The sequence below is a fragment of the Ornithodoros turicata genome, chromosome 3 (genome assembly GCF_037126465.1).
Source record: "Ornithodoros turicata isolate Travis chromosome 3, ASM3712646v1, whole genome shotgun sequence".
Classification (NCBI taxonomy): domain Eukaryota; kingdom Metazoa; phylum Arthropoda; class Arachnida; order Ixodida; family Argasidae; genus Ornithodoros; species Ornithodoros turicata.
Window position 1 is genome coordinate 27,794,879 of NC_088203.1, and position 26,797 is coordinate 27,821,675.

The window sequence follows — 26,797 nt, forward strand, 5'->3', positions numbered from 1 at the left end:
TCTTTCGCCATGTACAGTCGATTCACATGGACATCATTGGCTTATCTGCCAATGATGATCTAACGCGAGGAGCGACCAGGCCTTGCTGCTACCGAGTATTTTACATCGCCGGCTTCTATACTTACAGTTGTTCATACCTTAAACGTTAGCGTTGCGTTGGTTTCGTATGCGAGTATCCTAGTAAAATTAATGCTGCGCGAGAGTTCTTGCACCCCGTGGATGTCCTTTGAGCGCTGCACGCCATGCGTGTGAAGCTCACAGTATCTGTAGCCGTCTGTGCAAACCTGAAGTGAAGCAAAACACTCTCTTGAACAGCATTTTCGACAACTACCACGCAAACGCATGTAAACATACATATATAATGGCAGGCATAGATAGTACAGCTAGGGACAAACGTTTACGGAACACCAGGGTGTCACATTTCTCCAATGGAGCGGCAACCTAGCAGCACACCGAAGTCGGCACACATACTGAACAATGGATGGAATTGCCGGCCACTCGTTTCTTATTCGATCTCTCCCTGATAGCTTGGAGGGGGCCGCTCCGATGAAAAAATACGCAGGTGCCGTGTTCCGTAAGCTTTTATCCCAAGCTGTACTATCTCAGAACATCGGCATCTGTATTAAATTTTTGAGTAAATATTTTGTGTGTGTAGAGAATATGCTCACTGTTGAGCAGTTATATTCGTGCTTCTGCATGATACCTGTAGAAAAGGTTCCACTTTCGCGGCCATTTCTAAACTCGTTCCGCATGTATTCCTGGGCATTGAGACGAGGAGCCACAGAGACAAGAAGACTTCATTCTTTCATGCTGGGCGCGAACTGATGGCGCATTCCATTGGCAGAGGTGGGTCAAAGTTTTGACCCGCTAAGGCGTAAAAACTGTTCCATTGGCAGAAGCTGGGCATGAGTTTAATGTTCCGTTGGTGGAGCAGGGACAAAAGTTTTGTCTCATCAATTACCTCACCGGTACACGATAGAGAAGAGGAGGCATAAGAAGAGAAAAGGAGAAGTGAGGCCGTGATGTTTGACTTACTTTCTTTTCTTTTTACTCGTGTTGTCGTGCGTGTCTTGCACAGTGTAAGCAGTGCGCGTCCCAGAGTGTAATGATATTGTGCGATGCCGAAGCAGTTTTCTCAACTCCGCGTGGCCAAAGCGAACCTGAGAAAGCACGCGGGTCACCCGATACGCACAGAGCTAGCATCGTATCTTCAATGCTAGCATTCCATTGACAAAGCAAGCCCGTGCGACAACGGCGGGAACATGCACAAAATCCCATCCAGCGCCGGGCGAAAATTGGTGTCCCAGTGGAATTCGCTACCAGATAGCAATGGGGGGCGTGATCCCAGCTCCCCACTCCCTTGTCATCCCTATACGATGATTGTGTGCAAGTCCCGCCCTGTGGATGGGTGCACCCTCCCAATGGGTACAGCTGTTGAACCGGACGTCGGATGACCATCTGATTTGGTAGCCTTGACTGACAAGCTCTTACAATGTTGGATGTGCCGTGCAACACCTTGTCAATTTGACATTCCCTGCGAAACATGCTAGGACCTTGTTCTTCCACTAATACTACGCCCCCGCACACGCGCGAATGGTTCGCGCTGGACGCGCTTCATGAAAACGCCACGCAGCTCTCGTGTACTCGATCCTTTCTCCATCTGGCCTATTGCCGCTTTGCGGCTTCTTGTCGAAACAACCAGGTTTCTATGATATCGTCATTGACATAGGTGCCATTGGCCCGTATTGAATGCATCACATTCCTGCCTCCAATAATTGCTGCAGGGGTCAGAGGAGTGGTACTCTCAGCATCCACGTAAACATACGTTAGCGGACGATTGTTTAAAATTGATTCGATCTCCACTAGGATGGTTTTGAGTTTCTTTGGGCTTCACCGTTTGTCCAACAGCTTTTCGTAATGATTACTTGATGCTCCTCACCAGGCATAAAAATCATAACCAGAGAGGCTAGAAGAAAAGCTGGGAGATAGAGCAATGGGAGAGACAAAAGGAGCTGTACGGAGGCGAGACCTCCTCCCAACGTCGAAGTCCGGGAGGTGCTATGATCGATATTGTGCATTCGGTCACAGAACAGGAACGCGTGAAGGCCAGGCGCATTCGGCGCCATGGTATCCTGTCCAATCCAAGTAGTGCTTCATTCCGCTGGGCGCAGTGTGCGGTCTGGCTGTTTTGTCTGCTCTCATCGTGTCCCCTTGGACTGCGTCTTATTCCGTAAGGACTGTACTGTTTAAGCCTCGTGCTGCGACATTCCATAACGGCGCACAGAAGTCGGAGACATCGTTCGTAGCATACTATTGCCCTACCGTATCTGTCATAACGGCTTACTTGTTGAGACGCCCCACTTCGCTGGCTCGGTTTCTATTTATTATGAGTTCTGTGTCACCAGGCGTTCATAGAATTCCCCTCACCAGGATGATCGTTCAACGATGTACTGCCAACGAATTATCTTGGCTGCTGTGAAGTTCCGAAAAATCGGGTCTTTGAGCATAGCGTTGATGTCCTTGTTGGCTCGTTTGAAAGCCGGGACATCGTCGGTGTAGATAGCAGAATCTCTGGCGCGCGACGAATCTTCGAAACGCCGTCAAGAAACCGACCTCACCGACGTTCGACCATTTCTAAGTGCACCGCTCTCGCTGTCGAACATGTTTCACGAAGGTCCCTTTGCTGAATAATTCGTAAATAATTGGCGCCATCGAAGAACTTTCTCTTTGGTAAGGATCCTTTGGACATCGGCCATGAACTGACTAGTGAACGGCTCATTCGCATACGCTTACTAATTAAATAAACATCGTAACTTTCAAAGTTTACTTCGCACGTTTTCGGAACCACTGTTTTACGTATCGGGGCCTACATCGAAAAATATTGCAAGAGAAAAAACATCGTGCTTCGAATGCTTTCGAATCGAATCGAGTTCCTCCGACATGCCACGGAAAATGCTAAGAGTGAAAAGTTGACGTTCAATATTTTGAATCATAATATGCTTTGCATGCAAAAGCGCAAGTGAAACCCAACTGTTGCGGCACGTAAGTTTTATAAGGAGGAGAGTAGTCGCGAGTGAATGAGGCTTGTGCAGGGACGTAATGTGTGGTCACGTGACATTGGAATCCATTTTGCCACACCGGAGTCAGAGTAGGGGGATGCCGTGAGTTACGAGAGGGAATTGTAATAACACACCCTGCTGCCTCGTTCGGCACGCATAATACGCTTCTGACGCATCCCCATGTTTTCCCATGTCCTGCACAGGCCTCATTATCTTCTAGCGATCTTTCGAAAACACTGGTCTGTGGTTTGATATCGTATTTCAATGTCAACCTTTAAATATCACGGTTATTTTATACTTCGGAAGAAATTTGGTTGCAGGCTTCTGTTACTTTTACGATTATTGACCGATAAAAAAATAGTTAAGGAATATCTCGACTGAAAAGGGCGCAGACCTCGCAAAAATTTTTGAAATGTGAGGAGCAGCGGCTCTGTACCACCGCGTGAAGGACGTGTTGCAAGCAACACTGAGCGCCCGTCAGTAGTAATGGAACAACCCAAGATTTACACAGAAAATCCACGGCAAGTATTGCACATTTTACTTTAAATTATTTTAAAATTACTTTAAAATTTTTTAAAAAATTTAAATTTTTAAAATTTTGAAATTTGGCAAAATCTGACTCAGTGCAATACTTGTCGTGGATTTTCTATGTAAAACTCGGGTTGTAGGAAATAAAAAACTAGATAGAAAGGAAGCAGACAGTGGGAAATGATTTATTTGAAAATCAACGACGCCATCTTGAAGAAATCACGCCGGTGCGGGCGACTGGAGCACGACGGTTGCAGAGGCAGGTGGCACGCTAGTTCCAAGGCATCACACCAGATGGCGCCAGCATCGTAGCTCTATACGAGAAACACAGAGAACAAGAAAGTACTAGCGACACGTAAAAATGGCAACACTGCTCGACAAGTCTAACCATGCCAGAGCGCGGGGAAAAGGCCTAACCGCTACTGCTAAACAGCACGGAGAAAACACTACACATCGGGGGGAAAGGCTTAAGGCAATCGACAAGGCCTAACCACAGCGTCACAACACTTCGCGGCTAACACAAGGCGGGAACCACACGATGGTAAACGTGCGTCAACAGGCTTGGACACCGCTAAACAAGTCTAAACATGCGAGAAAAGGCTTAACACGAGCACGGTAAAACAACGCGCAAACATCGGTAAATCACTCACCTTTTTCCCCGCTGCGACGGAGCGTCCGCTCTCGTCGACAGCCAGGGATCAAGTGACGACGCAGCGCTACGCAGTGCTACGCATGCGCGCGCTCGTAGCGCCCTCTGCGCGCTCCTACCGCCACCTGCGAGAGGCTAAGAGAGAAGAGCATTCCTGCGTCCCCTGCTGGCCGTTCTCATTGGTCCAGACATCATCCTATTGTCTCAGGGCTACACTGTTTTTTTCCACTAATGCTCCTCTAGACAAGGTCAATCTGCAGTGAAGCCACGGTATGACGTCCTCATGCACCTGCGTGGCTCAAGGACGCGTGCGCTCTAGACAGGGGACCTATTATTTATTGAATCACTATCCCAAGGTTATTTCCTTTATTCTTCTATAACGATTGCATAGGAAACTATTGCAGAAGAGCACCATGCATGAAAGCTGATCGTAGGAATTCCAAAGTCTTACTAAATGAGACTTGCAAAAGAACAAAATATCCCAACATGTAACCCCATCAACGGCTAATAAGAGGACTAGGCACTCAACAAATCAACGCGCGCAGAACTCAGGGCAGCACTATCGTCAAGACGACAATGTTCCTTGTCAAAAAAGACAAAATACAAAGCGTTAACAAAGGAAACCATGCATATCGGGGCATGTCAGGACACGTCAGGACAAATTCGCACGACTGTTGGGCAACAGAGGAAAACGAACACTTGAACAGAGTGAAAAGACGCTCACTATCATCGGACACGTACACTACATTCCCTCATTGTAAATCCGCTCGTCACAAAATCCACCTGCATCGTCGAACACCATTCACCAGTGACGAACCACACATCCGCACCCCATCAGAGGCAGACAGAACCCCACCTAAGCTACGCTCTTCTACTGACGATCAACGCAATTGCCAGGATCATAATTACCGTGTCTACATCCGCCAGCGTCCAAGAGAGAAGTGAATCCTTGCGTCCCCTGCAGGCCAGTCTCATTGGTCCAGACATCATCCTATTGTCTCAGGGCTACACAGTCTTTTTCCACTAATGCTCCTCTAGACAAGGTCAACCTGAAACAATAGTCTCTCGGTATGCGGTCATCATGCAGGTGCGTGGCTCAAGGACGCGTACGCTCTAGACAGGGCACCTGTTATTTATTGAATCACTATCCCTAGATTATTTCCTTTATTCTACTATAATGATTGCGTAGGGAACTATTGCAGAAAAGCACCATAGACAAGAGGAGATTGTAGCATTTCATTCCCAAAGTCTTACTGTACAGGGAAAAAAAAAAATGGTTCAGCAAGACATAAAGTCACACACCTGTCCCCCTCGCGGTTACTCTCTGAACTAAATGAATCGCAAAATTATTAAGAATTGCTCTACTCCCATTCAAGGCAGCACTATCGTCAAGAATATGCCTTGTACAAAAGGAAAAAAACTACATGCAGAAGGAAAGCATGTCAGAACAAGCCCAGGCATGTCAGCACATGTTTGTCAGACAAGGGGGGAAAAAGCGAAAAGAAACAAAGAAGGAAACCAGCATCAAACTATTTCTTCTTATTCAAAAACAGTGCTCATCATAAATCTGCCCAGGACAATACACACTATTTTTCTATTGCCACACTTTTTTCCAGTAACGGTCAATGCATTGCTACAGACTGCGTGACGTCATCACATCCTGTCTGAAGAAGAAGACACCGGCAAAGACTCCTATTATTTATTGAATCGCAAGATTATTTCCTTTGTCCTACTCTTAATGACATTGATTCTCTCATTAAAATTCAACAAAAAGCACCCCGCATATTAACGATTTTCACCCCAAAGGCTCATCATGGTCATTAGAATTACAGTAAACTGCCACTGCTCTTTTAAAATAATAAGTGAGACCACTCAACATCACCTCCAGGCTTATGTAATACATGACCCTTTCTATGCTCATACATTCGTTGTCTGAGGCTACACCTGCGAGCAAAAAAGGCGCGGAAGCCGGGTGGGCAAAGTTCCATTCGCGCATTGCGAGCAAAAAGGCGCGAAAGCACAAGACGGGAGCCTTTACGGGAACACGATGGCATTCCTATACTATATTAATGATTATTGCATTGCAGTTTAGAAAAACTACAACTAAACTATAATTTTAGGAGCCCAACTTTCTATGGAAACTATAATTGCCCTATTACTTGGATCGCTACTAATGAAGCGCTCCAATTTTTTCTCTCTTCCCATTTCAGCCTTGTCATGCAGGGAAGCAGACTCATATCCAAAATAATTAATTTACACTGAGGGTGCCGTGCTTCAGGAATTCCTATCCTGCGCTCAGATGCAAGCATTTCTTCACGGATACCTTTAACAGCTGACTTCCTCAACATATCGAACACCCAACAAAATCAAACAAACAATCAGAGAAACCCTCTTCTCAGCTGCACCATGCGACTTTCTTCTGCGTAAAATCGGTGATTTGAAGAAGAGAGCAGCGAAAAATTGCGCGCGCTTGTGCTCGACCTGAAGCATATGCCAATAAACCAAGAAAAAGGCACTCATGTCTGGTATCTGATAGTGCCACATACACAGACGCATTGTCTCAAAGAAAGCACAGGACACGGATACACAAATTTCCTTAGGTGAGCAGGGAAAAGGCTTAAGACCACAGGTCACGACACATCGCCACGCGGCTAGCACAACATGACACCAACAAGATACTAGCAGCGGGAAGAACTGCTACACTGCTAAACAAGTCCAGACATGCCACGATGGCGTCACAAATCAGGAAGAAAAAAAAAGCAAAAAGAAAAAAAGCACACGCACGCACAGAGGACAACGCATTAAACACACGGAGCGCTCAGGAATAATCGTAGCGTCACCGCACATCGCTACGAAGCTAAACGTCTAACACAAGACGACACCAACAAGATATTAGCGAAGGGTAAAAATTGCAACACTACCGAACAAGTCCAGACATGCGACATCGCATACAAAACACTGCTCATCGGGGAAAAGGCCTAAGCCTGCGGCGGATCATCATAGAGCGTACACAACTTCATTTTTCTATTTTGCGTAAACTAAACGCGGTCTGCTTGGAAAACGACGTACAAATTTTCTTAGGGAGCAGAGAAATATAGAAATTTGTACTCCGTGCTCAGATACCAGCATTTCTGCTCAAAAACCTGCAAAATTAAGCTCTGCTTACTTCGTTAAGATATCGAACAAAATCAAACAAACAACCCCACTTCCACTGGTAGAACACTATTCAGCTTTTACGTAGGAGGCTTTCTTCTACATAAAAAGTAGAGAAAATAAGAAAAGAGCAGCGAAATATTACACGCACTTTTGCTCGCATAGCTATAAGAGAAAAAAATAAATAAAATAACGACGCACACGCTAATAAACTGTGACAAAGACACCCATTTCTGCTATCAGATAATTATTGCATAATGCTAAATACTCATTTGCATTGGCCCTGCGTGAAGAAACCACAGGACAGGGATACACAATCTATCTTAAGCGAGCACGGAAAGTCACTTCTACTCGAACAGCTTAATACCATAAAGTCTGAATTTTTGCAAAGAAAATAAAGCCTGAACAGCGCTACGAAGGTGACAGACACATACTAACAAACAAACAAACACTTCTTCGAGTCTGTATTATCTTTTAAAAAATAACGGAAGCACACATAAAAAAAAAAATCAAATCGGCTAGGTAGCCTTCCAGACGTTGTGCCTTAAAGTTGGCTGCACGCAATGTGCGGAAGCATGCTGTGAAGCCAACTTGCGGTTTTGCTGGATGCACATGAAGTCCGATTCCAATTGGAAATCGCGCTAAGGACGTGCCAAACGTGGAATTTTCGCAAGATTAATCCCAATACCTGGAATTCTGTTCATTTTAGCGGGAATGCTGGCGCTTGTGCTCCATTATTCGAAATTTTCGAATATTCGAATTTCTCGATTATCAAATTTTCGAATACGAATAGGGTTCGAATATCAACAATATTCGAACAATATTCGAAAGTTCGAATATTCGCACACCTCTAGTGAATACTGACACTCAACGATATATAACAAAAAACAAACAAATTCCATTCTCATGAACTCTCCTCTGCCGAGCGGCTTTCTCCTGCTCTACCTGGATGCTGACTTTTTCCCCCCTCACCTACATTCTGAGTAAAAACAGTGACAGAAGAAAAGAACCGCGAAAAATTACACGCATTTGTGTCACAGGACAGGGATACACAAATTTCCTTAAGTGAGCAGGGAAAAGGCTTAAGTCGGTACCGCTCAGGAATAATCGGAGAATCACCGCGTATCGCTACGCGGCTAGCGCTTGAACAGCGCTACGAACGTGACAGATACATACTAACAAACAAACAAACAACAGCAGGACCGGCGTCAGGCACTCATAAAATACCCTGGCCAAAACAAAGACTTCGCCAGGTTCGCGAGGCAATTCCATTAAAAACGCTCGTCCTATCCTACAGATAGCAATGCAAACGCGACTGCCCTTATTTTTTAAACCACTATTTCACGCAATAGTACATAAATGTATCACTCGTGCCACACGAAAAGGCAAACACTTACTTGTCAAGTGGGGTCCCAGCGCGTGCGCGCGCGCACACACACAGGCACACACACACACACACTAACATTTTCACACTCACAAACACAAAGTCTATTTTCACAACCACATAAATCCATATTATTCCTCAGGTCAATAATTATCCTGCCATCGTCAAAAGACGGCACAGACATGTATGCTTACGCAAGACAATCGGTCCTCGTTCCGGATGTAATAGGATATCGTCACTCGGCCGGCGCGAACCAATAAAGAAAGAAAGGAATGCATGTTCGCTATACGAAGAAAACGGTGCCGTGCTTCTACGCAACGATCATTATACAGACGCGTAAATGTGAACATCATTCGCTACACACTGTAGCTCTCATCATTTTTAAACCAAACCGTGTTCATAGGTCTTCACTAAATAGGTGAGCCGATAATGACTCCAAATAAAATAAAATAAAATAATCATTCCAGCATCGCTGGCTGCAAGCTTGGGTACCCAACAGAGCAGCGCGCTCCTATCAACACGCCTTGGGCTGACCTTACACACCCGAAGCCTTTTCTGAATGCATTCTGCCGGCGCTGGAATAAAAGATTTATCGCGAGGGTACTACGATGTCAGCTCTGTTGCTGTTTAAGTGATAAAACAGTGCGCCCGAACCGCGAAGCGCGCGCGCGTGCCCGGTCTCGCGTTTGGACTCGCGACGCGTGCGATTCCCCGCGGCGCGAGCGCAACGCGGACCCGTTCTCGCGGTTTGGACGCGCACGATTGCCCGAGTAAGCGCACTGTTTTATCACTTAAACAGCAACAGAGCTGACATCGTAGTACCCTCGCGATAAATCTTTTATTCCAGCGCCGGCAGAATGCATTCAGAAAAGGCTTCGGGTGTGTAAGGTCAGCCCAAGGCGTGTTGATAGGAGCGCGCTGCTCTGTTGGGTACCCAAGCTTGCAGCCAGCGATGCTGGAATGATTATTTTATTTTATTTTACGTTTGTTTGTTAGTATGTATCTGTCACGTTCGTAGCGCTGTTCAAGCGCTAGCCGCGTAGCGATACGCGGTGATTCTCCGATTATTCCTGAGCGGTACCGACTTAAGCCTTTTCCCTGCTCACTTAAGGAAATTTGTGTATCCCTGTCCTGTGACACAAATGCGTGTAATTTTTCGCGGTTCTTTTCTTCTGTCACTGTTTTTACTCAGAATGTAGGTGAGGGGGGAAAAAGTCAGCATCCAGGTAGAGCAGGAGAAAGCCGCTCGGCAGAGGAGAGTTCATGAGAATGGAATTTGTTTGTTTTTTGTTATATATCGTTGAGTGTCAGTATTCACTAGAGGTGTGCGAATATTCGAACTTTCGAATATTGTTCGAATATTGTTGATATTCGAACCCTATTCGTATTCGAAAATTTGATAATCGAGAAATTCGAATATTCGAAAATTTCGAATAATGGAGCACAAGCGCCAGCATTCCCGCTAAAATGAACAGAATTCCAGGTATTGGGATTAATCTTGCGAAAATTCCACGTTTGGCACGTCCTTAGCGCGATTTCCAATTGGAATCGGACTTCATGTGCATCCAGCAAAACCGCAAGTTGGCTTCACAGCATGCTTCCGCACATTGCGTGCAGCCAACTTTAAGGCACAACGTCTGGAAGGCTACCTAGCCGATTTGATTTTTTTTTTATGTGTGCTTCCGTTATTTTTTAAAAGATAATACAGACTCGAAGAAGTGTTTGTTTGTTTGTTAGTATGTGTCTGTCACCTTCGTAGCGCTGTTCAGGCTTTATTTTCTTTGCAAAAATTCAGACTTTATGGTATTAAGCTGTTCGAGTAGAAGTGACTTTCCGTGCTCGCTTAAGATAGATTGTGTATCCCTGTCCTGTGGTTTCTTCACGCAGGGCCAATGCAAATGAGTATTTAGCATTATGCAATAATTATCTGATAGCAGAAATGGGTGTCTTTGTCACAGTTTATTAGCGTGTGCGTCGTTATTTTATTTATTTTTTTCTCTTATAGCTATGCGAGCAAAAGTGCGTGTAATATTTCGCTGCTCTTTTCTTATTTTCTCTACTTTTTATGTAGAAGAAAGCCTCCTACGTAAAAGCTGAATAGTGTTCTACCAGTGGAAGTGGAGTTGTTTGTTTGATTTTGTTCGATATCTTGACGAAGTAAGCAGTGTTTAATTTTGCAGGTTTTTGAGCAGAAATGCTGGTATCTGAGCACGGAGTAGAAATATTTCTCTGCTCCTTAAGAAAATTTGTACGTCGTTTTCCAAGCAGACCGCGTTTAGTTTACGCAAAATAGAAAAAATGAAGTTGTGTACGCTCTATGATGATCCGCCGCAGGCTTAGGCCTTTTCCCCGATGAGCAGTGTTTTGTATGCGATGTCGCATGTCTGGACTTGTTCGGTAGTGTTGCAATTTTTACCCTTCGCTAATATCTTGTTGGTGTCGTCTTGTGTTAGACGTTTAGCTTCGTAGCGATGTGCGGTGACGCTACGATTATTCCTGAGCGCTCCGTGTGTTTAATGCGTTGTCCTCTGTGCGTGCGTGTGCTTTTTTTTCTTTTTGCTTTTTTTTTCTTCCTGATTTGTGACGCCATCGTGGCATGTCTGGACTTGTTTAGCAGTGTAGCAGTTCTTCCCGCTGCTAGTATCTTGTTGGTGTCATGTTGTGCTAGCCGCGTGGCGATGTGTCGTGACCTGTGGTCTTAAGCCTTTTCCCTGCTCACCTAAGGAAATTTGTGTATCCGTGTCCTGTGCTTTCTTTGAGACAATGCGTCTGTGTATGTGGCACTATCAGATACCAGACATGAGTGCCTTTTTCTTGGTTTATTGGCATATGCTTCAGGTCGAGCACAAGCGCGCGCAATTTTTCGCTGCTCTCTTCTTCAAATCACCGATTTTACGCAGAAGAAAGTCGCATGGTGCAGCTGAGAAGAGGGTTTCTCTGATTGTTTGTTTGATTTTGTTGGGTGTTCGATATGTTGAGGAAGTCAGCTGTTAAAGGTATCCGTGAAGAAATGCTTGCATCTGAGCGCAGGATAGGAATTCCTGAAGCACGGCACCCTCAGTGTAAATTAATTATTTTGGATATGAGTCTGCTTCCCTGCATGACAAGGCTGAAATGGGAAGAGAGAAAAAATTGGAGCGCTTCATTAGTAGCGATCCAAGTAATAGGGCAATTATAGTTTCCATAGAAAGTTGGGCTCCTAAAATTATAGTTTAGTTGTAGTTTTTCTAAACTGCAATGCAATAATCATTAATATAGTATAGGAATGCCATCGTGTTCCCGTAAAGGCTCCCGTCTTGTGCTTTCGCGCCTTTTTGCTCGCAATGCGCGAATGGAACTTTGCCCACCCGGCTTCCGCGCCTTTTTTGCTCGCAGGTGTAGCCTCAGACAACGAATGTATGAGCATAGAAAGGGTCATGTATTACATAAGCCTGGAGGTGATGTTGAGTGGTCTCACTTATTATTTTAAAAGAGCAGTGGCAGTTTACTGTAATTCTAATGACCATGATGAGCCTTTGGGGTGAAAATCGTTAATATGCGGGGTGCTTTTTGTTGAATTTTAATGAGAGAATCAATGTCATTAAGAGTAGGACAAAGGAAATAATCTTGCGATTCAATAAATAATAGGAGTCTTTGCCGGTGTCTTCTTCTTCAGACAGGATGTGATGACGTCACGCAGTCTGTAGCAATGCATTGACCGTTACTGGAAAAAAGTGTGGCAATAGAAAAATAGTGTGTATTGTCCTGGGCAGATTTATGATGAGCACTGTTTTTGAATAAGAAGAAATAGTTTGATGCTGGTTTCCTTCTTTGTTTCTTTTCGCTTTTTCCCCCCTTGTCTGACAAACATGTGCTGACATGCCTGGGCTTGTTCTGACATGCTTTCCTTCTGCCTGTAGTTTTTTTCCTTTTGTACAAGGCATATTCTTGACGATAGTGCTGCCTTGAATGGGAGTAGAGCAATTCTTAATAATTTTGCGATTCATTTAGTTCAGAGAGTAACCGCGAGGGGGACAGGTGTGTGACTTTATGTCTTGCTGAACCATTTTTTTTTTCCCTGTACAGTAAGACTTTGGGAATGAAATGCTACAATCTCCTCTTGTCTATGGTGTTTTTCTGCAATAGTTCCCTACGCAATCATTATAGTAGAATAAAGGAAATAATCTAGGGATAGTGATTCAATAAATAACAGGTGCCCTGTCTAGAGCGTACGCGTCCTTGAGCCACGCACCTGCATGATGACCGCATACCGAGAGACTATTGTTTCAGGTTGACCTTGTCTAGAGGAGCATTAGTGGAAAAAAACTGTGTAGCCCTGAGACAATAGGATGATGTCTGGACCAATGAGACTGGCCTGCAGGGGACGCAAGGATTCACTTCTCTCTTGGACACTGGCGGATGTAGACACGGTAATTATGATCTTGGCAATTGCGTTGATCGTCAGTAGAAGAGCGTAGCTTAGGTGGGGTTCTGTCTGCCTCTGATGGGGTGCGGATGTGTGGTTCGTCACTGGTGAATGGTGTTCGACGATGCAGGTGGATTTTGTGACGAGCGGATTTACAATGAGGGAATGTAGTGTACGTGTCCGATGATAGTGAGCGTCTTTTCACTCTGTTCAAGTGTTCGTTTTCCTCTGTTGCCCAACAGTCGTGCGAATTTGTCCTGACGTGTCCTGACATGCCCCGATATGCATGGTTTCCTTTGTTAACGCTTTGTATTTTGTCTTTTTTGACAAGGAACATTGTCGTCTTGACGATAGTGCTGCCCTGAGTTCTGCGCGCGTTGATTTGTTGAGTGCCTAGTCCTCTTATTAGCCGTTGATGGGGTTACATGTTGGGATATTTTGTTCTTTTGCAAGTCTCATTTAGTAAGACTTTGGAATTCCTACGATCAGCTTTCATGCATGGTGCTCTTCTGCAATAGTTTCCTATGCAATCGTTATAGAAGAATAAAGGAAATAACCTTGGGATAGTGATTCAATAAATAATAGGTCCCCTGTCTAGAGCGCACGCGTCCTTGAGCCACGCAGGTGCATGAGGACGTCATACCGTGGCTTCACTGCAGATTGACCTTGTCTAGAGGAGCATTAGTGGAAAAAAAACAGTGTAGCCCTGAGACAATAGGATGATGTCTGGACCAATGAGAACGGCCAGCAGGGGACGCAGGAATGCTCTTCTCTCTTAGCCTCTCGCAGGTGGCGGTAGGAGCGCGCAGAGGGCGCTACGAGCGCGCGCATGCGTAGCACCCGTAGAGTGGCGTTTACGTCAGTCCACCTCTGGCTCTCGTTGGGAGAAGACGTGCGGTCGTTCGCTCCGTCGTCACTTGATCCCTGGCTGTCGACGAGAGCGGACGCTCCGTCGCAGCGGGGAAAAAGGTGAGTGATTTACCGATGTTTGCGCGTTGTTTTACCGTGCTCGTGTTAAGCCTTTTCTCGCATGTTTAGACTTGTTTAGCGGTGTCCAAGCCTGTTGACGCACGTTTACCATCGTGTGGTTCCCGCCTTGTGTTAGCCGCGAAGTGTTGTGACGCTGTGGTTAGGCCTTGTCGATTGCCTTAAGCCTTTCCCCCCGATGTGTAGTGTTTTCTCCGTGCTGTTTAGCAGTAGCGGTTAGGCCTTTTCCCCGCGCTCTGGCATGGTTAGACTTGTCGAGCAGTGTTGCCATTTTTACGTGTCGCTAGTACTTTCTTGTTCTCTGTGTTTCTCGTATAGAGCTACGATGCTGGCGCCATCTGGTGTGATGCCTTGGAACTAGCGTGCCACCTGCCTCTGCAACCGTCGTGCTCCAGTCGCCCGCACCGGCGTGATTTCTTCAAGATGGCGTCGTTGATTTTCAAATAAATCATTTCCCACTGTCTGCTTCCTTTCTATCTAGTTTTTTATTTCCTACAACCCGAGTTTTACATAGAAAATCCACGACAAGTATTGCACTGAGTCAGATTTTGCCAAATTTCAAAATTTTAAAAATTTAAATTTTTTAAAAAATTTTAAAATAATTTTAAAATAATTTAAAGTAAAATGTGCAATACTTGCCGTGGATTTTCTGTGTAAATCTTGGGTTGTTCCATTACTACTCCCGTCCTGTGTCAATGGGTATAGGTCCGCTTGATCTGTGCTTGTATGCATTCAGCGCCTTGTAGTTTCCTCGCTTTTTGTGCAAGAATGCGTAATAAGACAGGTTGTGTGAGCTGTTGCATCAAAACTTGCGGCAACAAGTCGACTTCTACGTCGGGTGGTATTTATTTTCGCTTCGCAAGAGAATGGAATGATTCGACACAGAGTCTGCCGACACGTGCCGCCGAGAGGGCCAGTAAACGGCGTGCGGCAAATCGTACTACCGTTGCTGGCGAAATAACTGTGACGCTCCATCAATACTAAACCATACTGAACCTCGCATTACTTCCGTATAACTATTCGTTTCCCGTCTAAGCCTACTGCCGAACCGAATCGCCATACGCACACTTGCCAAAGTCAAACGTAAACGTCGGCGCGCAGAAGCCCAGCTTATGCGCCGTGCGGCACAGGAGACGGATACAGGGGAATGTGGTGTGCATGTGTGTGGTGTGCATGTGTGATGGGTATGTGGACCAACCACACGCAACGGCAAAACGAGAGACTCTGTATTCATGCGATGTATGTGTGTGTGTGCTGCATGGAATACATCTCCCACAACAGTATTGACTGCCCATTCTCGGCGTCGCCTGAATTGAACGGCACCCAGACGAAGAGGAATCGTACTTGAAAACATAATAAGTCAATCACCTGATTCCTTTGAAGTCGCTGTTGATTTCTGATTTTAGAGCTTCCTTTATCGTATAGTTTCCGAATAGTGTTGCCGACCTGCTAGAACTCCAGTTCGCTTCTTCCGCTTCTGGAGAGTAGTAATAGGTGGGGTCCATTTGACCGATATTGCCACCAGGGCAGCGCCACCGTCGCGTCTGCGCCGACTTTTTTCGCGTATTTTTCCCCGCGCGCGCCAGTGCGGAGGGTTGTGCGCGAGCTTATAACATGCAGAGACATGCAAAGAAGGGTCATACACAAAAAGTACGAGTGAAAATATATTTATTAATGCCAATTGTAATGCCAATCAAGTTGCGATATATTTATTAAAGCCAATTGTGCTGGGAATTGTGCCAATTGTGATGCCAATCAGGTGAAGGAGAAAAACCCAGCCGAAAAACCTTCACGACCTGTAACAGAAGAAACACAATACACATAATAAAGAATATACTTACTCATTACCAATTTCACAGCTTCCATATGGGTATGACTCAATGGCGTTAAAGAGGTATCTCTACTTCTTTCGTCATTTTTCAATCCACACCGAATTTTTTCGCGACTTTTTCCTGTGCGCGACAGGCGGCGCTCGTGTGGAGGGCTGCTGCAGTGGGTGGAGCGTGGCCGGATGGTTGCGTGAGCGCTTACCAGCTAACATTTTTCATCCTGGGCCGACTTCTTTCGTCATTTTTCAGTCTGTGCCGAATTGAATCGCAATTTTTTTTCCAGCTACAACAGGTGTGCAGTAGGCGATTTACATGCAAAGGATAGCCGTACACAAAAGTACAAGTGAAAATATATTTATTAAAGTCATTAGTGTCAGGAATTATGTTATGACTCTATGTGAAGGAGAAAAACCCGGTCAAAAACCTGAAGCAGAAGAAACACAATACATGTAACAAAGGTTATACTTATTACAGGTATGATGCAATAGCATTGAAGGGGTGTCACGGATCAAACGCAATATTTTTTATTAGTGGTAATCACGCGTTTTCAATGAATCAGAAGGGATAGCACATTTTAATCAAAGAATATATTTTTAATCATTACGATTACAATCAAAATTACAATTTTTATTATAAAAATTCTGAGACTTGAGAACCTGATAGATGTAAGTAATTTCCAGCACAGTAGCTAACTTTAATATTCCAACATGACACAAATAATCAGTTTCTTATGATTTGAATAGCACAGACACAAGGAAATAATTCGAATCAGCACATAACATTAATAGAGAACCAATCCTCCAAATGTAGAGAAGTAATAGCTACACCCTATCAAAATGAGAAACGAGCGCCACATTTATTCAAAGAAGATATTCTTAATCAATATGATTACAAACAAAATTACAAGTTGTATTATAAAAAGTCTAATATTCCTATACGTGAGAACCATCAGTGCAATAGCAGGAAGTTCTGACAGATGTATGTGAACAGCAGAGAACCTGGAAGACCATGGGACACGAACACAAGAGGAAATAAAATCTATAACAATACATTGGTTAATCAAAACAACAGAGGAGAATAATCTATCACTTTAACTATCATAAAATCATTATCCTGACTTCCACAATACAATTTTCATTCTAAGAGACACTACAAGCTTTACTTTGTTTTATGAATCCGACACAGAAAATATGTTAAAAAATTAACTTCACCACATAGCACGCTCCTAGCCAACAATCAGCTCTAATAATATCTGCCCTGATTTGTTGAAGACGGGAGGCATACACCTGACAGTTATGAACATTTTCGAGCGCAATAGAGAAGATTATTCCAACATTACACAATTAATCATTTTCTTATTAAGTAAACAGCATAGACATACGGAAATAATGCGAAACACGATCAACAGCTAATAGAGAACCAAAACATATCACATAAACAACAGACACATGCAGGAAAATAAATGAAAAAGAATCTATCAAAACGATAAACATGCACGGATGAATGTCAGAGAAACACTTTGAACGCCACATGATGAATAATTTAATACAGCACAGAGCTAACGCTGAATAGCAGAGAAACAATCTAAACGGCGCATCTACCAACGTGTAAACAACAGTCAGGAAAATATTACTGAAACAGCTAATAGAGAGCCAAAATCCAACACGTAAACAAGAGGTACACAAAGGATAAATAGTTGAAGAACAATCTAACAAAACAAGAAACATGCATGAATGAATAGCAGAGAAACACTCTAAACGGTGCATCTACCAACGGTAAACAACAGACACATGCAGGAAAATAATTGAAAAAGAATCAATCAAAACGATAAACATGCACGGATGAATGGCAGAGAAAGGCTTTGAACGATGCATCTGCCAACATGTAAACAACACACAGGAAAATAATAGCGAAACATTACAATTTGAAATAATATATCTTTTGAACTATCATAAAATCAACCTTGCGAGCTAACAATATCCTACTCAGGCACTATAAACGTTACCTTGACAGAGTTATCCAAACACGCACCACAGCTATACTTTCCACAGTACAACCCATGGAGGAAGGAAACACAGGAGCGGCCGTTTCGAACAGATTTCCGTGGGACCCCTCTGGCGGTCGCTCCTGTCAAAACCGCCATTACTTCCTGTCCACCAAGTTTCGATTTAGCAACGCTTTGTTGCTCGTGCTCCTTTCTGTGCTTTTATGCCTTTCCAAACTCATTTACTCTTAAAATGTGAGCACCATTGCGGAAACAACGTTTTGTTAACGTGTTCTTACCGCGGTTGCGGCTGCCGTTCAACAGAAATCAGCTCTGTCACGGGAATAACATTTCATTGGTAAGTACGTACTGGATCGGTTGTTTCGTACTCTTGTCTGTGAGAGTCATCTTGAATCGTTCCCTTACAAACGGACGCTGTGCTACAGCTTAAGATTCATTTGATTTCCTCCATTGTTGTACCAGTTTGATTACTCGCATGCTTTACCACTTCAGCAACAAACACACAAAACGTGGCCACATCTTCACACAAAGGTCGCTGCCACGAATGATGTTTCTGGTCCTACGTGCTTGTCCTGCTGACCGTGACCGGTATTGCAGTAGAAGGGTAAACCGAGCAAACTTCCGAACACACACAAATAAAACTGGACGCGCGGCGTTCATCACAATGCAGATATCTGAACCGCAAGACAATCACGACTCCCGTCGTCTGCTTTGGCAGCTGGCCTGCGCATGCTCTTGGGGTCACGTGAGCGGTCACATGGTAGACAGGAGCATCCCAGAATTCAGTGCGAAGCTGGCACGCCCGTCTCAATGGCAAAAAGTTGGAAGGGCCGCTCCTGTGTTTCCTTCCTCCATGGTACAACCAGACTCGATGATGATGATGATGATGATCTTGTTGGCTGCGCCCTTTGTAACGGGTGGTCACGGCAGTGAGCTCTGCGTGTCCTAGCCAGTTTAAAGTTCCTTATATGTGCTCCTTGTTGGTTTCCCCCCACCAATATTCCAGCCTTCTTTTGGTTGTATTAATATGTGCATATGTGCCAAAGCCCAGCGCCTCTTTCAAAGAAACTGCCTCTGCCTTTGGAGGGATACGTTGGCAATTCAACACAATGTGCTCGGTTGTCTCCACTGTTTCCTCACAGATGGCGCATACTGTTTTCATCGTCTCCGGAGGGTGCTCGTCTTCTGTTTTGTCCCGTATTTTCTTCCACCATTGCCTGGTCCTTAGCACTCCTGCCCTTGCTTCAAATAAAAGCGCGCTACCAACAGAGTTGTCATAACATCTTTCCGCAGAGATCTCAGTTTTCCCTTCCGCGTAGGTCGTTAGAGCCTTTTTCTTGCGTACGCCGTTTTGCCATTTTCTTGTTTCCCATTGCCTGGTTAGGTCGCGAATCTCCCTTCTGTGATTTATTGCCTCGTCGTCGAGTGTCTTTTCGCTGACTCCAATTTCTCTCTTCCAACCTGTCGTCTTTCTTCTCCATCTGGTGTGAATGTCTTTATATATCATGCTAAGGTACAATTTCTTCACTATCCACGATTCTGGTAGGGTTCTAATCCTCTCCTCGTATGATATTTTCGCTTTCGCTTCACGAGCCCGGTGGGGTCACTCTCTCCATCTATGCAGACCGGTGGGGTCACTCTCTCCATCTATACAGCCCAAAAGTGGGGAACTGTGTTGTCAATCTGCGGGGTGGGGAAATCCTCTCTCTTTTTCAAATTCTTTCCTCCAAAAAGGAAATATTCTTAGGACCGGTGTACAGAGGCGAAATTTTTTATTGATCGCAAATAGACATTGGAATTATTCGACTCTAAAGAATACAATAAGAATTCTATCAAAAAAAAAATCTAAGAATAGACTTTCTAAGCAAATGAGAAATATTATCGACGCAAACAATACCAAATGAGAAACGATGAATTTTATTGTATTTCAGATCAGACAAAACTATTAGGCATACATTATTCTCAACTCACAAATATCATTCGATTGACACTCGAAGACACTCGTCGTCGAGTGTCTTTTCGGTGACTCCAATTTCTCTCTTCCAACCTGTCGTCTTTCTTCTCCATCTGGTGTGAATGTCTTTATATATCATGCTAAGGTACAATTTCTTCACTATCCACGATTCTGGTAGGGTTCTAATCCTCTCCTCGTATGATATTTTCGCTTTCGCTTCACGAGACACGGTGGGGTCACTCTCTCCATCTATGCAGACCGGTGGGGTCACTCTCTCCATCTATACAGCCCAAAAGCGGGGAACCTGTTGTCAATCTGCGGGGTGGGGAAATCCTCTCTCTTTTTCAAATTCTTTCCTCCAAAAAGGAAATATTCTTAGGACCGGCGTACAGAGGCGAAATTTTTTATTGATCGCAAATAGACATTGGAATTATTCGATTCTAAAGAACACAATAAGAATTCTATCAAAAAAAAAATCTAAGAATAGACTTTCTAAGCAAATGAGAAATATCGACGCAAACAATACCAAATGAGAAACGATGAATTTTATTGTATTTCAGATCAGACAAAACTATTAGGCATACATTATTCTCAACTGACAAATATCATTCGATTGAATATCTGAAGCAAAGAGAGAGAAAGCGGAGAGAAAGTCAAATTTATTCAATGATAGAAACAATACTCGTTCGAAAACGAGAATCAAATTTAATTACATCGTTTTATGTTAACTTTGCAATACACGCAGAAGTCGCAAACAACTCATCTGAAATGCAAATTATTGTGTTTGCTATAGCGGAAATCAACGCACACAACTTAAAAATACATTCCCAACTAGTAGAATATTTTTATTAATATCAATCGAGTGATCATCTGAAACAAAGTCAAAAGCAGTAATTAATTTAGGCAAACATTTTTTCATAATCACACAGCGCAAATATACATCACAGAAACATGTCTTTTTTCATTCAGGACCCACTAGTGGAAACGAAGTGAGAGAGTTCCCGTACACATTCGTTAAGGTTACGCCCGCAGGGAGTAGGGGAATCCAAACAATGGTCTAGGTATTCAAAGCCACAAAATCGCTCCTACAAGTCAAGTTAGGGAAGGAGGGTCTCTTGCGCTGTCTTGTACATAGAATCACTGAAAGCAAACGTTTTTCCTTTACACATCACATCTTTTTTGTAAATTGACTTTCATAGTTCTAACGCCAGGTGGAAGATTATGAACCTGATAATAAAATTTTAATAAATAAAATTAGCACCAATATGATTTAATTAAATGTCGAGGCGCACTACAAAACAGAACAGACAATTGCTATACATTGAAGAGATGGACGGATTTTGTACTCGTTACCATACGTCATGGGAGGACCTGATAAAAAGCTGCTTCGAAAAGGAGGAGCCGCGAAACGATTCATTTATCGCTGCATTTCAATACGTCCTAGACATGGTCGTATTCGGAGATATGGCACAAATTATGGAATTCAAGATGCGAGAACTTGTATGCCGAATCTACAATAGTTATAAAAATATTTGCACGTCATCATCGGAAGGACCACTTGGGTTGATGGTGGAGTTTTTGAGGTTTGCTAACGAAGAATTGAAATACACTAGACCAAATGTAATTGTAATCATTGCAATGGGTATTGCATTAATCAAGAAAGCAATCAGATCAAATTATCATATACAAGCAGTCTATATCGCACGATTCATTACGGATTTGTTGAAATTACACCTAACGGTTGAAATGGAAAGTACATAAAAAATCTTATCACGTGATATATTCCACTAGAGCCTCTACACATTTATTTTATTCTACCAGTCAAGGATGTCGAATGAACAGAAGTTCAAAATTTGTCGTGCAAGGTCTGATGTATCATCACTTATTGAAACTCAACAAACATATCAATTGTGGTGGGCCACCGGACGATTTTCATCTAATACTCTCTTGTACGCCATTCAAGAATCTTCATACAAAGAAAGGAAGCATCAATAAGAGACTGTGCAAATTCGTCGCAACAAAGTGCAAGTTGTTGAAGCAATACAAACACGGCGACAACATATCACCTGCGTTAATCAACGCTGGATTCAAGCGCCCAATAATCAGAATAAATTACTTGATGTCTTCGGAATTCATCAATCAAGACAACAAACGAAAACTTCGGAGTTTGGAATAGAATTGTAATTTATCGAAATAAACAAGTGTATAATTGAAATAATAATTGTATTCTTTGTCATAATTTTAATGTATTCTACACAGCGCAACGAAAACAGCTTATGACTAGATTGAAGATTGCTAAGGAGACACTACATACAAGGATCTTCGCATGGAATCAGCGCTGGCAATCAAAGATATTTTTTTACACGACCACACACTATACAACACCGACACCCGAAGGACAGAATTGTAGAAGAATCGATAATAGAAATTTAGAGGCATGTTACATCAATCTTTGTTTACAAAGAGGATCACTAATATTTTGCGAAAGCTTATTTTACGAATTAAATTGCACAGTGTATATATTTTCTCAGACTATTGGGCAGTTGACAATACTATATTGAAAGGAATCTATTATCAAATGACGCGAAGGTGGAGTCTACAATTCTAATCATCATAACATGCGGCACACAATTCCAATAATATTTTGGGAGAATCGAATCACGCAACTGTCATCAGAAATGTTTAACTAATGAAGATGGGCACTATGCATAAGATATGTAATTATAATAAGTAAATATTCCTTTTGCAAACATAACCAAAGCAGCACACATAAACGTAGCTTCAATTCACAGAATGTACCCGAGGTTTTTAATTAGCCATACTGAAAAACTATGACTCTATTCGATATGTCACGGCATATGAGGCACTACAAATGGAAGGACATACATTAATTTTAGAAGATTTTAGCTCATAATGAATCAAAACGCAATCTCCAACACCAAAGGTTCGTGTTTAAATTTTCAAAGTCAAAACTGTACACTCTTTCTTACAATTTTTTTAAGATGTAGATTAAAAAGCTGTCTATATAGTCACACACTGTATACAAGATATTTGTTTGTACATTAATTGATAAAATTTATCAGATCACATTCCGGAGCAGTGGAGACTATCAGTAAGTGTTTAATTAAAACTGCTGCCGCAATTTACGAAGTGAGTTGTAGAAAGCGTAATTTCACAGCTTTAGCTGGCTCACTTTGATACGCGAAGGTTTTAAGAACTCTTTTGCGATGACAAAGAATTTAATCGAGTGTATTGATGTTTTCTATATACTCTATAACGTAATGTGAATTCTCCACGACGTGGATAGTAAGAGTTACGAATATTTTTCGAACAAAATTTACTTAAAACTCGGAGAAAGGGTCACCCGCGTCGACGAACCCGTTTCCGGAAGAAAGCAACACGCTCGCGTTGGGGTGCCGCGTTAACGCGTTGGGCGCCGAATCGCGTTCGGTTTCGGAAGGGTGTCCGGGAAACGCTGCCCGGCGTGTTGCCGAAACGCATTCGACGACGCGAGTGACCCTTTCTCCGAGTTTTAAGTAAATTTTGTTCGAAAAATATTCGTAACTTTTACTATCCACGTCGTGGAGAATTCACATTACGTTATAGAGTATATAGAAAACATCAATACACTCGATTAAATTCTTTGTCATCGCAAAAGAGTTCTTAAAACCTTCGCGTATCAAAGTGAGCCAGCTAAAGCTGTGAAATTACGCTTTCTACAACTCAGTTCGTAAATTGCGGCAGCAGTTTTAATTAAACACTTACTGATAGTCTCCACTGCTCCGGAATGTGATCTGATAAATTTTATCAATTAATGTACAAACAAATATATTGTATACAATGTGTGACTATATAGACAGCTTTTTAATCTACATCTTAAAAAAATTGTAAGAAAGTGTACAGTTTTGACTTTGAAAATTTAAACACGAACCTTTGGTGTTGGAGATTGCGTTTTGATTCATTATGAGCTAAAATCTTCTAAAATTAATGTATGTCCTTCCATTCGTAGTGCCTCATATGCCGTGACATATCGAATAGAGTCATAGTTTTTCAGTATGGCTAATTAAAAACCTCGGGTACATTCTGTGAATTGAAGCTACGTTTATGTGTGCTGCTTTGGTTATGTTTGCAAAAGGAATATTTACTTATTATAATTACATATCTTATGCATAGTGCTCATCTTCATTAGTTAAACATTTCTGATGACAGTTGCGTGATTCGATTCTCCCAAAATATTATTGGAATTGTGTGCCGCATGTTATGATGATTAGAATTGTAGACTCCACCTTCGCGTCATTTGATAATAGATTCCTTTCAATATAGTATTGTCAACTGCCCAATAGTCTGAGAAAATATATACACTGTGCAATTTAATTCGTAAAATAAGCTTTCGCAAAATATTAGTGATCCTCTTTGTAAACAAAGATTGATGTAACATGCCTCTAAATTTCTATTATCGATTCTTCTACAATTCTTTCCTTCGGGTGTCGGTGTTGTATAGAGTGTGGTCGTGTAAAAAAATCTTTGATTGCCAGCGCTGATTCCATGCGAAGATCCTTGTATGTAGTGTCTCCTTAGCAATCTTCAATCTAGTCATAAGCTGTTTTCGTTGCGCTGTGTAGAATACATTAGAATTATGACAAAGAATACAATTATTATTTCAATTATACACTTGTTTATTTCGATAAATTACAATTATATTCCAAACTCCGAAGTTTTCGTTTGTTGTCTTGATTGATGAATTCCGAAGACATCAAGTAATTTATTCTGATTATTGGGCGCTTGAATCCAGCGTTGATTAACGCAGGTGATATGTTGTCGCCGTGTTTGTATTGCTTCAACAACTTGCACTTTGTTGCGACGAATTTGCACAGTCTCTTATTGATGCTTCCTTTCTTTGTATGAAGATTCTTGAATGGCGTACAAGAGAGTATTAGATGAAAATCGTCCGGTGGCCCACCACAATTGATATGTTTGTTGAGTTTCAATAAGTGATGATACATCAGACCTTGCACGACAATATTGAACTTCTGTTCATTCGACATCCTTGACTGGTAGAATAAAATAAATGTGTAGTGGCTCTAGTGGAATATATCACGTGATAATATTTTTTATGTACTTTCCATTTCAACCGTTAGGTGTAATTTCAACAAATCCGTAATGAATCGTGCGATATAGACTGCTTGTATATGATAATTTGATCTGAATGCTTTCTTGATTAATGCAATACCCATTGCAATGATTACAATTACATTTGGTCTAGTGTATTTCAATTCTTCGTTAGCAAACCTCAAAAACTCCACCATCAACCCAAGTGGTCCTTCCGATGATGACGTGCAAATATTTTTATAGCTATTGTAGATTCGGCATACAAGTTCTCGCATCTTGAATTCCATAATTTGTGCCATATCTCCGAATACGACCATGTCTAGGACGTATTGAAATGCAGCGATAAATGAATCGTTTCGCGGCTCCTCCTTTTCGAAGCAGCTTTTTATCAGGTCCTCCCATGACGTATGGTAACGAGTACAAAATCCGTCCATCTACTCAATGTATAGCAATTGTCTGTTCTGTTTTGTAGTGCGCCTCGACATTTAATTAAATCATATTGGTGCTAATTTTATTTATTAAAATTTTATTATCAGGTTCATAATCTTCCACCTGGCGTTAGAACTATGAAAGTCAATTTACAAAAAAGATGTGATGTGTAAAGGAAAAACGTTTGCTTTCAGTGATTCTATGTACAAGACAGCGCAAGAGACCCTCCTTCCCTAACTTGACTTGTAGGAGCGATTTTGTGGCTTTGAATACCTAGACCATTGTTTGGATTCCCCTACTCCCTGCGGGCGTAACCTTAACGAATGTGTACGGGAACTCTCTCACTTCGTTTCCACTAGTGGGTCCTGAATGAAAAAAGACATGTTTCTGTGATGTATATTTGCGCTGTGTGATTATGAAAAAATGTTTGCCTAAATTAATTACTGCTTTTGACTTTGTTTCAGATGATCACTCGATTGATATTAATAAAAATATTCTACTAGTTGGGAATGTATTTTTAAGTTGTGTGCGTTGATTTCCGCTATAGCAAACACAATAATTTGCATTTCAGATGAGTTGTTTGCGACTTCTGCGTGTATTGCAAAGTTAACATAAAACGATGTAATTAAATTTGATTCTCGTTTTCGAACGAGTATTGTTTCTATCATTGAATAAATTTGACTTTCTCTCTTTGCTTCAGATATTCAATCGAATGATATTTGTGAGTTGAGAATAATGTATGCCTAATAGTTTTGTCTGATCTGAAATACAATAAAATTCATCGTTTCTCATTTGGTATTGTTTGCGTCGATAATATTTCTCATTTGCTTAGAACGTCTATTCTTAGATTTTTTTGTTGTTGATAGAATTCTTATTGTGTTCTTTAGAATCGAATAATTCCAATGTCTATTTGCGATCAATAAAAAATTTCGCCTCTGTACACCGGTCCTAAGAATATTTCCTTTTTGGAGGAAAGAATTTGAAAAAGAGAGAGGATTTCCCCACCCCGCAGATTGACAACAGGTTCCCCGCTTTTGGGCTGTATAGATGGAGAGAGTGACCCCACCGTGTCTCGAGTCTGGTTGTACTGTGGAAAGTATAGCTGTGGTGCGTGTTTGGATAACTCTGTCAAGGTAACGTATATAGTGCCTGAGTAGGATATTGTTAGCTCGCAAGGTTGATTTTATGATAGTTCAAAAGATATATTATTTCAAATTGTAATGTTTCGCTATTATTTTCCTGTGTGTTGTTTACATGTTGGCAGATGCATCGTTCAAAGCCTTTCTCTGCCATTCATCCGTGCATG

General features: G+C 42.3%; 1 protein-coding gene and 2 long non-coding RNA genes across 4 annotated transcripts in view; 1 reads left to right on the forward strand and 2 right to left on the reverse strand.

Annotated features, from left to right (window-relative positions):
• Window positions 1-26,797, reverse strand: part of LOC135388335 (uncharacterized) — an 83,921-nt gene that overhangs the window by 12,352 nt on the left and 44,772 nt on the right. For both annotated transcript variants that reach the window (XM_064617825.1, XM_064617824.1), the window contains one exon: window positions 138-284. In XM_064617825.1, the coding sequence (XP_064473895.1) occupies window positions 138-284 (147 nt within the window). The remainder of the gene's footprint in view (window positions 1-137; window positions 285-26,797) is intronic.
• LOC135390113 (uncharacterized) lies at window positions 3,756-8,964 on the reverse strand. Its single transcript, XR_010421715.1, has 2 exons — window positions 8,787-8,964; window positions 3,756-5,285 (listed from the first exon to the last, which is right to left on the reverse strand). It is a non-coding gene; the product is annotated as an uncharacterized LOC135390113 (long non-coding RNA).
• LOC135390114 (uncharacterized) lies at window positions 12,635-14,629 on the forward strand. Its single transcript, XR_010421716.1, has 2 exons — window positions 12,635-13,182; window positions 13,958-14,629. It is a non-coding gene; the product is annotated as an uncharacterized LOC135390114 (long non-coding RNA).